This window comes from Macaca nemestrina, chromosome 7, assembly GCF_043159975.1.
Source record: "Macaca nemestrina isolate mMacNem1 chromosome 7, mMacNem.hap1, whole genome shotgun sequence".
NCBI classification, from domain to species: Eukaryota; Metazoa; Chordata; class Mammalia; order Primates; family Cercopithecidae; genus Macaca; species Macaca nemestrina.
The window spans coordinates 130,562,480-130,576,534 of NC_092131.1; the positions used below are offsets into that span (position 1 = coordinate 130,562,480).

At 42.0% G+C, this 14,055-nt stretch overlaps 1 protein-coding gene and 1 long non-coding RNA gene across 2 annotated transcripts in view; one reads left to right on the forward strand and one right to left on the reverse strand.

Annotated features, from left to right (window-relative positions):
• Window positions 1-14,055, reverse strand: part of LOC105487604 (thrombospondin type 1 domain containing 4) — a 688,191-nt gene that overhangs the window by 551,504 nt on the left and 122,632 nt on the right. The window contains exon 5 of the mRNA XM_011751093.2: window positions 8,543-8,990. Within this exon, the coding sequence (XP_011749395.2) occupies window positions 8,543-8,990 (448 nt within the window). The remainder of the gene's footprint in view (window positions 1-8,542; window positions 8,991-14,055) is intronic.
• LOC139364434 (uncharacterized) lies at window positions 10,210-12,333 on the forward strand. Its single transcript, XR_011626391.1, has 4 exons — window positions 10,210-10,307; window positions 10,836-10,940; window positions 11,234-11,412; window positions 12,210-12,333. It is a non-coding gene; the product is annotated as an uncharacterized lncRNA (long non-coding RNA).

A 14,055-nucleotide genomic window follows, 5' to 3' on the forward strand; every position in this document is an offset into this window, starting at 1 on the left:
TACTTTAATATGATTAGCTGACTCCTTATAAAGCAGTATGAGCCCTATCCAAAGTTCCATCTAGACAATTGCCTGGGGTTGCTATGAGTCACAAATAGTATTATGGAAACTCCAGCTACATTTCTAGTGACCCTGGTTAATCTGAAATGACAACTGCCTGTACCCAACTTCACTGCTCAAGAGGCCACCATCTGTGATCACAAACTTACCTTTTGGTAATTAATTACTGTCATCTCCCCAGGAGATGAACAGCATCATCTCCAATGTAGCGGTGCCAAGGAACATGACCTTGAAGTCTGCCTGCGTCAGATATGCAATTTTTTTATCCTTTTCATTGCTATGAATTCAATCAAAAGACCAGCTACCATAGCAACATGTGATGTATTTAACGTCACCACAGTCATGAAACCTTTAAAAAAAAAATAAATCTAGAAAATGTCCCTGCACTGTCATGAGAAAGTGGCTGTGTGACCTTGGGAAAAACATTTAGCTTCTCAAAGTCTAAACTACCACAATTGAATAACAAGCCCTGTACCACCTTCCAGGCCCCAATCCCCAGGGGGTTTTATGGGGATTTTTAAATGGTAATACATTAATGTTTCCAGCTCTCTGTAACGCTCAATAAATGTTTGCTGAAGTGGAGACACCAAATGTCCACTGTGGAGAATCCAGTAGTTTCAGAAGCCGTACGTGCCTGAAAAGTATGTGTTCTGAGCAAACATGCCCTTCCTTCCTTTCTCATCTACAGCTGGAAAATGGGCTTGTTTTCTAGCTATAGAGAAATAGCTCCGGCTATCTTGCACATTTTTCAAATATATTTAATATCTCCTTTCTCAAATTACACAGAACAAACTCAACCTCACAAAAACCTTTGCCACCTTCCACCACAGACATTTTCCAGTCAGGGAATTAACTGGTTTGTCCAAAGAGTTGGGTAAAGGCTTTGGATGTTTTTGTTTGTTTTGTTTTGCTTTAATCTGAGATTTTCTTAATTCTCAAAGGCTTTTTTTTTTTTTCCCATCCAAGGGAAGTTCATAATGTTCTCCTGTTCTCCTAGGGAGAGGTGTTTCCCTCTCATTCAATACCTACATCAAAGTCCCAAAGGATGTTAATGTGACACTAAGCCCAGCCATTCACCCAGGCCAATCTTAGATTTTTAAATATCCGAGATCCCTTCAAATCTAGGCCTATCTCAAGAGTGCTTACTTATGACTGCCTATTTATATTATTTACATATCTCTCTGTCTGTAAGAAGACCTAAAAAAGAATTCCGTTTTCCCTAACTAATCAGGAAGCACATGGCAAAATGTAAACTTGTTAAAAAAGTTAGTCTGGTGCGGTGTGGCCCATGCCTGTGATCTTTTGGAGGCTAAATTGGGAGCACTTTTGGAGGCTAAATTGGGAGCATGCTTGAGTGCAGAAGTTCAAGACCACCATGGGCAACATAGCAAGACCCCATCTCTACACAAAATAAAAATAAGCTGAGAATAGTAGTGCATGCCTGTAGGCTGAGGCAGAAGGATTGTTTGAATCCAGGAGTTTGAGGCTGTAGTGAGCTATGATCATGCCGCTGCACTCCAATCTGGACAACACAGTGAGACCCTGTCTCAAGCAAAACCAAAACCAAAAACCAAACCACCTTACTCTCCTAGGGAGCATACATTTCCTAGTGGCTATTTCCGGTATCACACTAATAAGACTGGCTTCCGTCCCCTCTGCTATCTGCTGAGGCAGGGTGTAAAATTCCATTCAAAGGCAAATATTCATTGCAGCGCTCCATGTGTCAGGTGTTGACAGTAATGAGGATACAAAGAAGAATCTGCCATAATAGCCTCCCTCAGGGACTTACAGGCCCACTCGAGAAAAATGCATAAACAAAAATGTATAATCAAAAATGTATAATGCATGGAAAGGAATGTAGTGAATTGTCTGGACACAATATTTCTAATCTTGCAAAGGAAGGAGTTAACTGATTTTTCCTAATGTTGAAAAATCAAGAAAATAAAAATTGTTAATATACTACATACAGCCAAAAACATAAGTTAAAATAAAAAATGTGGCTAGTGTAGATCAGCAGGAGTGGAAGGAAAGGGGGTCATTTCTTCATCTTCCAGAATAAGGAGTTGATGCAGAAAATTTAAGTTGATATATCGAGAAGCAGGGGTATTAATATGCCATTTCAAGTTACAGAGAGAATGAACATAAGAACAAGAAGTTAAAAATCACTGGCTGTGATTACATCTTGAGAGAGAGACTAGGATATACACGTATTTGCTGTTCTGATATTTCTTACTCTTGTTTGTACAACTTTTTATAATCATGAAAAATGACAACTGTTAACAATTCTTATGTATATATATTTGTGTGTATATATATATACACATTTGTGTATATATATATACACACACACAGGTTTATGTATACATATGTGTGTGTGGTGTGTGTATACACATGTATACATGTTTAAATATACATATGTGTGTGATTCATATGAGTGTGTGTGTGTATAAATATATATATATGAAAAATTAAGAGAATTTTCTATGGAAATTCCAAATGGTCTGAGAAGACAGAAAGAAAAATGCTGCAAAAAGCACTGATTCTTGCACATATTTCCTAGATGAGGAGGCTAGTGATAAGCTCATGATAAGGGAAACTAGCGTTGAAACCCCCAGTCTGTCCATCCAGTAACTGGCCTCATGGTTCCTGGCAAGCTTTACACGTTACAGAACTGTACTCGATTCTTACTTGGCTCATTTACTAAGTTTTTGCTTAAAATTGCAGTCAGAAAGTTGTTAGCTACTCTTTCATTCAATATCAGACTAGAGATGGAGTAGAATTAGAATCTGCTTGCAGAGCACACCCAGCTAGATTTGAGATTTGGCCAACATCTTCCCCTTATTTGCACTTACTTTGGGGCAGAAACAACTACATATGGATAAATCCATTGTCAAAAGCCAGTCCTACCCCAGGGAAATTCACTGGAGAGTCATTGATACCACAACTCTCGTTTGCTGTAAGTTGCTTTTAGCCCCAGGAGTTTCTCCCTCATAATGTTAAGTGCACTCTGTCTAAACTCAGGATCACACCTCCTTTGGCAGCAAAGCCCCTTAAAAACTCATAATTTTGTCCCTGCCTTGCACTACAGCCTCCCTCCTCCAGAAGAGGTCAGAGTATCAATCAGTCTCCTCTCCAGGGAGAAAATGTTGCATTCAGAGTGCCTAGGAGAAAGTGTCGAATTCGGAGTACCTAAGAGAAAGTGGGAAGAGAGACACCTAAGCCTCCAGGCAAAGGCAAAAAGGATTTTTGTTGTTGTTGTTTTAGAGACAAGGTATTGCTCTGCCCCCTAGGCTGGAGTACAGTGGTGTGATCCTAGTTCAATGCATCCTCCAACTCCTGGGCTCAAACAATCCTCCTGCCTCAAGCCTCTTGAGTAACTGGGACCACAGGTACACACCATCAACCTCAGCTATTCTTTAAATTTTTTGTAGAGATAAGGTCTCACTATGTTCCCCAGGCTGATCTTGAACTCCTGGCCTCTGGCCTCAAGCAATCCTCCCACCACGGCCTCTCACAGTGCTGGGATTACAGGCATGAGCCAATTAAGCCCAACTGAACCTGGCCAGAAAAGGGCTGTTTTTTTTTTAACTGCATCCCCTCAGGCACCAGAGGAATTGAGGTTTGATTTCTCCTTCCTCTGTTGCAATCCCTATAAAAACTCTAGCTATCAAGTCTTGGAATTCAATGAGCTTCCATGAAGAAGGAACTTAACTGTTCACTCTGTTACTTGAGTTCCTATTACTTTTAGCCCTCATTGAGAAAGTGCAGGGTTGCGGATTAATCATGGCTTCTGCTCTGTGTTGCCCCTTCACTGCTGAAGACAAACTTGCAGGTGAAGTCTTCACTCACTAGAAACACATCTGATTCCACCAAGAGGTCCTTGAGTGCCTCCTTCTTGCTTCTCAGCACTTACTGGACTGCAAAGGGCCTCTAGGACCCCTGTCACTTGCTCTTCCTAAAGCATCCTCCCTCGCCTGGATAATCCGCACCCGAATTCCACCCAAGCCAAGTTAATTGCCACTGTGTGGGGATTTGAAAGGACCTATGTGGCATGTGCAATGGCACATATGATCTACACTGTTAATGCCTTTTTATGAGTCTATCCCTCTTACTGGACTCGAGCTGCATAAGGCAAGAGTCTGCTCCCATCTCAGTGTCTCCAACCATAGCCTAACACCTCACCCCACGCAATCAATATCAATGTTATGCTTATGGACTCCAAGCAAAAGCCTTCTCTTGGGAGTACTTAAAAGACTTTGCGCCACTGCACTCCAACCTGTGCAACAGAGCGAGACTCTGTCTCAAAACACAAAACACAAAAAACAAAACAAACAAACACACACACACACACAAAACAAGGCCGGGTGCAGTGGTTCATAGTTACCATAGTACTTTGGGAGGCCGAGGTGGGCAGATCACCTGAGGTCAGGAGCTGGAGACCAGCCTGGCCAAGATGGTGAAACCCTGTCTCTACTAAAAATACAAAAATCAGCTGGGTATGGCGGCATGCGCCTGTAATTCCAACTACTTGGGAGGGTGAGGTGGAAGAATGGCTTGAACCCAGGAAGCAGAGGTTGTAGTGAGCTGAGACTGCACCACTGCACTCCAGCCTGGGCGACAGAGTGAGACTCTATCTCAAAAAAAAAAAAAAAAAAAAAAAAGACTTTGGACCAGATTGAGTCTTGCGTCCACCACAGTCCACCACATACAGTCTGCTGAAGGAGTGTTGCACTAGCTGATGTTTGAGATTGGTGCTGGAAGAGACCATAGATTCTCCATCTGTACTAGGATGTGTCACCTGAACTTTCTCATACACATTGTAGGCAAAAATAATAATAATAATAATATTTCCTTATCTTTAAAGTCTACATTCAGAAATCTTGTATGAATTGAACAATCTCAGAGACATGCTGGAATGCTTAAAATTCCTAGATCACACCATAAGATAGGTCTTAATATTAAACGTGCACATCGGAAGATGTAAATAATTCACTATCATGAAGTTGGTTATCTATAATTTCACTCTTATCACTTTAAAGTCACCATGACCCAAGGCTGATAACACTGAAACTAAATCACAGCTGAATTGTTGGGTCTCTTGGCAATCTTGTTTTGTCACTGTGTAAAGGTAAAGGAGCCTCAATCGCAGCTAACACGGGACTGAGGACAACTCTGAGCAAGTCTGATCATTTCATCCACGCATTTCTTCAGTTACCACTGAGAACCTGGAAGATGTTCAGATATGGGGAGACCTTACTTCATTCCTATCTAAAGAGGGGTATGCCAGTCACATTTATTTCCTAACAATGTGTCAGCACCATGCCTTCCATGTGTGGCTGCCATGCCAGCTCTTCGATATGCCATCTTGTCTGAACCTGACATCAACCCTACAGGGTAAGGATTATTAGCCCACTTTACAGATGGTCCTCAGGGTGTTAAGTGACTTGCCCAAGGAAACTCAGCTCCTCTGTGTCAAAGCTTGGCATCTGTATATCTTTTCCTCTTTGAGTAGGAATACTTACATAATTGGGGCATTCATGTCCTCTCTTGATGCTGGACATCAGGGAGGACAAAGAAATGTCTACATGAGGTCATTGATGCTGAGATGCTGGGGCATATGGGTCCATCTGGGGAGTATATAAAAAAAGCAATATAGCTGAACTGAGACTACTCCCCTTAGAAAGGCCTGTTTGCAAGGCTGGTCCATGGCTGGCATCTGGGAACTTGAATCTCAGGGCAGTTCTCAGCACTCCCTAAATGATAGGAGTGGCTCACGGTGCCTAAATATAGCTTATGTTAAATACCTGATTTCTTTTTGGGAGTCTGGAATTTTGATATGTGGCAGGCAAAGGGTGCCTATGTGACCAGCCCTCAGTAAAAACCCTGGGCACAGTGGGGGCTTCTCTGGTAGACAACTTTTACATGTTGTAACAAGTCATTGCAGAGGAATTAAGCAAGTCCTGTGTGGTTCCATTGTGATTCTGGAAAGCTTATGCCTAGTTTCCTATGCTCTTCGGCCTATGTGCCTTTCCTTTAGTGATTTTGCTTTGTTTATTCAATCCTTTGGCTGTAATAAGTCGTAACTGTGAGTGTGACTATACGCTGAGTCTTATGAGTCCTCCTAGGAAATCATCAAACCCAGGAATGGTCTTGGGGACCTCTGACAGGGAAAATTTTAAAGAGATCATGGGGGTGTGGCCCAAGTCACAAGAAGCCATGGGCTTATGAAAAAAATATACGCAATAATGGAACCTCTAAGGAATAACATCTCTCAATAAGGGTAAGCAGGATGTGGACTTGGGACAGTGGGGTGCACTGGGGAGGACACTATGCACATGTCACAGGGAAGAGAAGGGAACTACACCTATACAATCCCATGTCAACATGTACTTCTTTGGCCTGGGTTGGGGGCTTTATTTTACCTTCTTCCACAATGCCAGAAGACACCATGACCTCACAAGAAGTTTCTAGGATTCCTCGCCATTCAGTCTCCTCAGTGGTGCCATTACCCCAGCATCCAGGGAAGCACAGCTTCTACATGGGGAGAACAACCCTGCTGTTGGCAGCACAGGTCTGGCAAAAGGGGCATGCTTTACAAAAGTAAGTTAAATGCAAGGAATGCTAGGCGGGCATCAGCTCCACATGGATGCCAAATGCCCCCTCTTTTACTTTCTCCCCATGGTTTGCTTGGTCTTCAAAACTAAGAGATATATTAGTCAATGGGAGAAAGTGTTCTATATTACAAATGAGTTCATTTTGTTTTAAAAGAACAGCAATAGATATTCAGGAACAAGGGCATGTCTGACCACGAAACCAAGCAATTTTTTACTTTTTGATTTACAAAGTACTTTCCTACCATCACCTCATTTGATCCTCAAAGCAATGCTAGGAGGTAGATACCACAACTTTTCTCTGTTATTCTCCATGACACCTACCCTGTTACAAGACAAGCAATGATGCTCAGTGAAGACTTACTGGTTGACTGATCAGCAATGGCCTTAGAAAAATTACTGCTTTTTAAAATTAATGATTCCTGAAGTCCGACAGTGGAAGAATAAGCTAAAAAGCAACCCAGGCATTCAATGAAATTATTAAGATCACAAATTAAGTCATTTCTATGGACTCTATAGCAGGAAACATATTTTTAATGAGGAAATCGAAGCTAATATAGAACAGCTGTCCTGTTACCCAGCAACAGAGTATTAAGGCAGATTAAATTATTAATGAAAAATATCGCGACTCAGAAATTTAACCTCTTAACATCCTCTCGTTCATTTCTCTTTAATACACAGTCTTTAAACTGATATTTTTAAAAATTCCTTTGGTCATCAAATACAGTTAACATTGATAGTTTGTTCTACTACTCACTAGTTGTGGCATCTTCAGCAAGTTATTTGACCTCTCTTTGCAACTATAAAATGAAGAGAAGAGCAAACTCATGGTGAAGGAGATTAAGTGGAGTAAGTAGAAAAAGTGCTGAGCACAGGCCAGGTGCAGTGGCTCACACCTGTAATCCCAGCACTTTGGGAGGCAGAGGTGGGCAGATCACAAAGTAAAGAGATCAAGACCATCTTGGCCAACATAGTGAAACCCCATCTCTACTGAAAAAATAGAAAAATTAGCTGGGTGTGGTGGTACACACCAGTAGTCCCAGCTATTCGGGAGGCTGAGGCAGGAAAATCACTTGAACCCAGGAGGCGGAGGTTGCAGTGAGACGAGATTGCGCCACTACACTCCAGCCTGGGTGATAGAGCAAGACTCCATCTCAAAAAAAAAAACAAAAACAAAAAAAGTGCTGAGCACAAGGCCTGGCTTATGAGTTTTTTATAATGGTAGATATTATTTAAATGCATGAAGATAAAATCAATAAATATTTACTGAACTGATATCCAAAGTGGGTATACCTATATATATATATATATATATATGCATGAGTACAGCTATACAAGTCCTTAAAATAACAACATACTTTCACACCGGTTAGGAACTTACTGCTGCCCAGAGGCCTCTGTGCACCATCCGTCACCCCAGTTGTCCCAGCTCTTCCCCGAAGGGGAGACTCTTTACAATTTCACTCTCAGACTTCTTCATGCTACAATACCTAGAGTTTACACCTGGAATAGCAGAGAACCTCCGGGAAACTTATATATTGCCCTTGAGCAAAGAATAAATATTGTTAACATGAGTCACTGAGAATTTGGGGGTTGTTTTGCAGCAATAGCTATTAATAATTAACACCACCATTAAGCGACTGTCAACAAGCAATTCAAGAAGCAGTGTATAAGTTACTAAAGCAATAACTTTAAAAAAGGAAAACTATGTGGGAGAATACATGGAAAGAAAAGAGAAAGGAGGAAGATTAAAAGGTGTGGTAACATGGCCCAGACACTATATGTTTGCTGTCTTCACCATGCTTAGTGCCAAATGATAGAAAAACAAGGTGCAGCTGTTTCCAGGCCCAGTATGGGTTGTGTGTACTCACGTTGGTGTTGCACAGCTTGTATTGCCGATAGGCCCCGATGCATGAGATTGCTGTAGATCGGGCAGGCTGGGAGAAGCTCTGCGTCGCCCCATGAGTCCCCACACCGTGGTTGTTGCTTGTTTCCGGGCTGTGAAAGAGACTTGAAGCTGCAGGGAAGCCTTGATCGTGAGTCAAAGGCAGCTGGTAGATGGAGGCCTCTGCAGCCTGCAGTCCAGAGCGAGGGCCACTGTCACTTTGGTACAAAGGCCCATGTTGGGGGACCTGGTGGGCTGGTGAGCTGTAGCCATGCCTAGCAGAAGATGCCCCCTGGGACCTGGAATGCCGGGATGAGGGCTTCTGTCTCCGGAGCCTCTGTGGCGTGTGTGCAGTGTCTGTCTGCAGTGGTAAGATATATGGGGCCTTACCATAGCCGTACTTGCCAGGGCCGATGGGACCGCGGGTCCTGCTCCTAAAGAGAGATAGACAAGAGAGGAGATGATCAGAGTCGGATGAATTTCGTGTTAACTCAGAAGCTCTGGTCCATGGTAGAGATGACCAGGTAGGAACGGAAGCTTGGGAAAGGGTCTATGGTAGACCTGGGAAGTAGGGGGAGCACATTTTAGAAGGGACCATCGTGGAAGCTGGAACAGAGTCTCCATAAAGGCTGGAAAATAGAATGAAAGAGGGAATCAACAGAGGACGAACAGTGGATGATGCAAGTGGTTGGAAATGAGATTAGAACAATAAACTGTGGTCAGCGTGTAATTTTTATGTAAAGAGTCTGGGCATTTTTGTAGGTCACCTGGAGCCACTGAAGGTTTTTGGAGAAGTATAAACATATGATTGCAATTTCAGTTACAGTAACTTTCCTGTTCACCTTTTTTTTTTTTTTTTCTAATAATGTACTTTTTGCTCATTCAACTAACTGTAGTATTTCAGACCCTGTTTCCTTCACCATTCATACTCAAAGAGCTCTTCTAGGTAATGGACCTTAGATAAGCAACCAAAGTCTAGTGCAGTCCTAAGGCCTCACTTGCACTGATTTTAATCCTGAAAATACCCAAGGGCATTAAACACTTGGCTCCTCCATCACTCTTGAAGCAGCCCATGCTAAGCAATGGGTAAATGGCCATCTTCACATCGGTTTAGAAGAAGAATTGTCTCGGGTCACACAAAAAAATACACTAACAACAGCTGATGAGCTAAAAAATACATTGCAAAAAAAATCTCATGATATTTTAAGAAAGTTTATGAATTTGTGTCGGGCTGCATTCAAAGTCATCCTGGGCCACATGAGGCCCATGGGCCATGGGTTGGACAAGCCTGGTTTAGATCTTTAGGTTTTTGTAAAGACCCACTGCCCTGTGGTGGGATGGGGTGGGGGGAAGGGGCAGGACAGGGTAGAAGCCCTGATTTGTAGCATTTGCCCACTCCTATGGTGTAAATACTTCCAACATGGCTGACATCAAGCTACCAATGTGAAGACACATTGAGCTCTGGTGAGCAGGTAAAAACCAGCTCCAGAACACCACTGCATGTATACTTATTGTGCAACTATTCAAAAATTAATCATCCATAGTTTTCAAGACCCCAACCTTACAACTGAAAGCAACTAGATCACAATGCAGGGTGGGGTAAGCGCCTTAGAGGCCATGCAATAAATGTTGCTTTGGGAAATTCTGGGGTAAGAAAAAGCACTTCTGTCTGGAGGGATCAGAAAAGATTTCACCTTCACTGGCATTAGAGTTGAGGAGCGCAGGTTCCAAATCTCTGTGGAAGGACTTAAGTAAGTCAACTAACTCTTACTTACTTTTAAGATGACTGAGCTGGATTAAATGACCGCCAAGGTCGCTCCAACTCTAAAATTATACACTTCCATAATAATTAATTCTACATTTACATAAAATTGGAAATGTGCCCAAGGGTTTCTACAGGATGGCCCCATTAAAATAAGCACATTAAAATAGCAATCAAGGTGAAACATTGATTTCTGCCCTCATGAGAAAATTCTTTCTTCACTCTCCACATAATCACTGAACATAAAATTTAATAGACCACAACTAATTATTAACATCTTTATTACTAATTGCAACTTCATTCTTAGCTGATACGGAATTAAACCACGCCACAGTGTTTATTTTGCATTTAGGTCTTTCTCAATTAATCTTGGCAACACTTGGGACTCTGTTAATGATGGGGGCTTTAAGAGATGCAATTAAGTTAGTCATATATATATATATATCCACACACACACACACACACACACATATATATAAAACTTGGATGTAATTTGCCTTTTTCTTTCTTGTGGCAGGCCAGGTAAAATGAATTACATCATGCAAAGCCAAAGGAAAGAATTTCTGCATATGTGTGTGTTTTTTTAAGATCTGAAAGCCTACCAAAAAATTCTAGCTTCAAAGTAAGTACTGGATGGAGACCCTAGCTGAAGGTAACAGAGAAATGGGCATGTGGAACAGCACTTCTCAAACTTGAGTGTTCACAGGCATCACCTGGGATCTTGTTAAGCCGCAAATTCTGGATCTAGGACATCTAGGGTGCGGCCTGAGAGTCTGCATTTCCAACAAGCTCCCGGGAGATGCCAATGCTGCTGGTCCACAGACCCACAGCTTTGATAATCAGTCAAAGAATAAAATAGAAATTCCAAACAAAAGGGTGAAAATTCAACACTGCAAATTATTGTTTTTAATGAAGGAAAAATGGCAACGAAATTCAAACCAAAAACCTCTGAGTTGGAGGCAGATACAAAAGATCTGCTGGCCCGGGACAGGCTGCCCTGCTGGAACTCACTCAGTGAGCACTGATGAACCAAAACTGACTCGAGCTTCCTCTTGGGGAGCAGAAGAAGAACCTGCTGTTGGCTGATGACTTGTGTAAGCATCTTCCCAAAGGCTACCATCACCCCTGAGGGGAGTAACATATACAAGCACCAATGTATATTTTTGTATTAATATTGCCTTGTGGGAAGCTCTGCCTAAATTGGAGAACCATTCAAAACCCACTGACACAGCAACATCATTGGAAAGGTGATGAAATGAATGCAAATGACCAGTTAATTCTAAAAGACCAAAGAGAATGAGCAACCAAATCGGGTGTGTTTATGAGGGATCTGATTTCTGAGTATTTGACTCAGAACATTTGGACAAGTGGCGGATTCATTCTGGCTTGGCCAGGAGAACGTTTGTTTTCCTTACAGCTGGTTAGAGCTAATAATCCTGATGGGTCTGAATGGCCTCTTCTCCAACAGGACAGAGTCCATCTGGCCGCTTGCAGGGGGGCCTCCACAGAACTGGGCAGATTTATGCAGAGTTGTGATAATAAGTACAGATGTGGCGATGGGATCTGTGTGGCCAGTAAACTCCCCCAGGTAGGTGCCTGGGGGAGCTGCTGAGTAGTTCTGCTTGGTCTCCCCAGCACCCATCTCTGGGATTTTACTTTGGGTGCTCCACTTGTCAAAGCACTGGCTAATTTCTGAAAGTTATGTCTTGAGAAAGAAATGGAAAAGGCACAGTTTGCAGACCAGAAACGTGGGAGTCAGTGTAGGCTAGTGGTTCACCACATGGACCCTGAGGCCAGCTTTCTGGGGTTTGAATCCCAGCTCTGCTACTTGCTAGTTTGGAAACTTCAGGTAAGTTACCCAATCTTTGTATGCCTCATTTTTTTCAAACAGGACCAGGATTATGATGAGGCCAGTGAAGCACCTAGGACGCAATATTTAAAGAGATAACAGTCAGGGTCGTGGAAGTGCTGGTAGGAACCTGAGAGTAATGTCTTCTGAAATGTTGCACCCTAAGAACCTCTCTAGCTGCACTCCAAGCCCAGTTCTGGCCTTGTGTTCATTTACAAATAAACACAATAATAGTACCTTTGTTACAGATAGTTGCAAAGATTAAATGACTTTAGAGCAAAATACCTAATGCTTCACACAGAGTATGCATCATACAAGTATTTGCCTTTACGTAAGAAAACCTCTAGTTTGGCTATTTAATAGCTCTACCAACTTTGGCAAATAAAGCACCTTTAGTTTTCTTACCTGTAAAATGAGAGTATGACCATTTCACATTCACTAGGATAGCTATACTCAAAAAAGACAGGTAATAGTGTGTTGGGAAAGATAAATTGGTAACCTCATATATTCCTAGTGGGAAGGTAAAATGGCATAGTCACTTTGGAAAACTACCTGAAAGCTCCTCAAAATACTACATGTAGTGCTACCACAGGACCTAGCAATTCCAGTTCTATGCCCAAGAGAAATGAAAACATACATTTATATATAAACTTATACATGAATGTTCATAGTTACCTCATTCATAATAGCCAAACTGCAGAAACAACCCAAATGCCTATCAACTGATGTACAGATAAATAAAACATTGGTATATCTATAGAGTGGATTATTATTCAGCCATAGGAGAGGTGAAGTGCTGATATATACTGTAACATAGATAAACCTGCAAAACATTCTAAGTGAAAGAAGCCGGACACACATGATTCCATTTCTATAGAATGTCCAGAATAGGCAAATCCATAGAGACAGAGAGTGGTTTCCAGGGGTTGGGGAGAGAGGGGAAAAGAGAGCGACTGCCAAAGGGATGGAGTGTCTTTTTAGGATGATGGAACCGTTCTGCAATTAGATAGTCACGATAGTCACGCAACCTTGTAAATATACCAAAACTATTGAGTTATATAGTATTTTTAAATGATGAATTTTATGGTATGTAAGTTATATCTCCATAAAGCTTTTTTAATGAAAGCATGTTTACTTACAAGGATGTTGTAAAGTCAAATTGAAGTTACTGATAGAAATGTATTTTTTTAATCTGAAAGCAATTTTTAATCATTTGTTTCAACAATATTTAACAAACCTTTATTGAGCAACTTCTATGAGCGCCTATTGAGCATCATGTGTGATATTTTTTTTCTACTTGTTCACATTTCCAGCCCTGACAACATAAGTAAATGGAACTCACCCCCCGCCCCCACCCCACCATAAAGTAGGGTTCTATGAGAAGAACATGACAGTGCACAGTAAGGGTTCTAAGACCAGGTTCCAGGCCCAGTTCATCCAATGGGTGTCTGGGAAAATTGCTGTTGCTTTAATAGTTGTTGAGATAATGGCTGCAAACAGCATTCTTTCCTTACAACAGGCTGGCTGCCATCCAGGGCTCATGCATGATCTTCCATAGCTCCACAAAGTTAATGCTAAGCAGTCAGTGTGATGACTCAAACAAAGTCACTCCATCCAGTCTCCCTTCCTACATACTCACCCTGGAGATGTGTTATCTGCAATCATCACCTAGAACTGACAACTCCTACCTTTCCGTTTCCTGCTGAGATCCCTCTCCTGAGCATCAACCCCATGTGCCTAGCTAACCTCCAGACTAGAGCCTGAAAAGTGCACATAAGTCACCCGGGGGTCTCATTAAAATCCAGCTTCTGCTTCAGTGGGTCTGGGGTAGGCCTCTGGTTCATTTGTAACAAGCTCCCAGGTGAAGCCGAAGCAGTGGGTCCTGGGA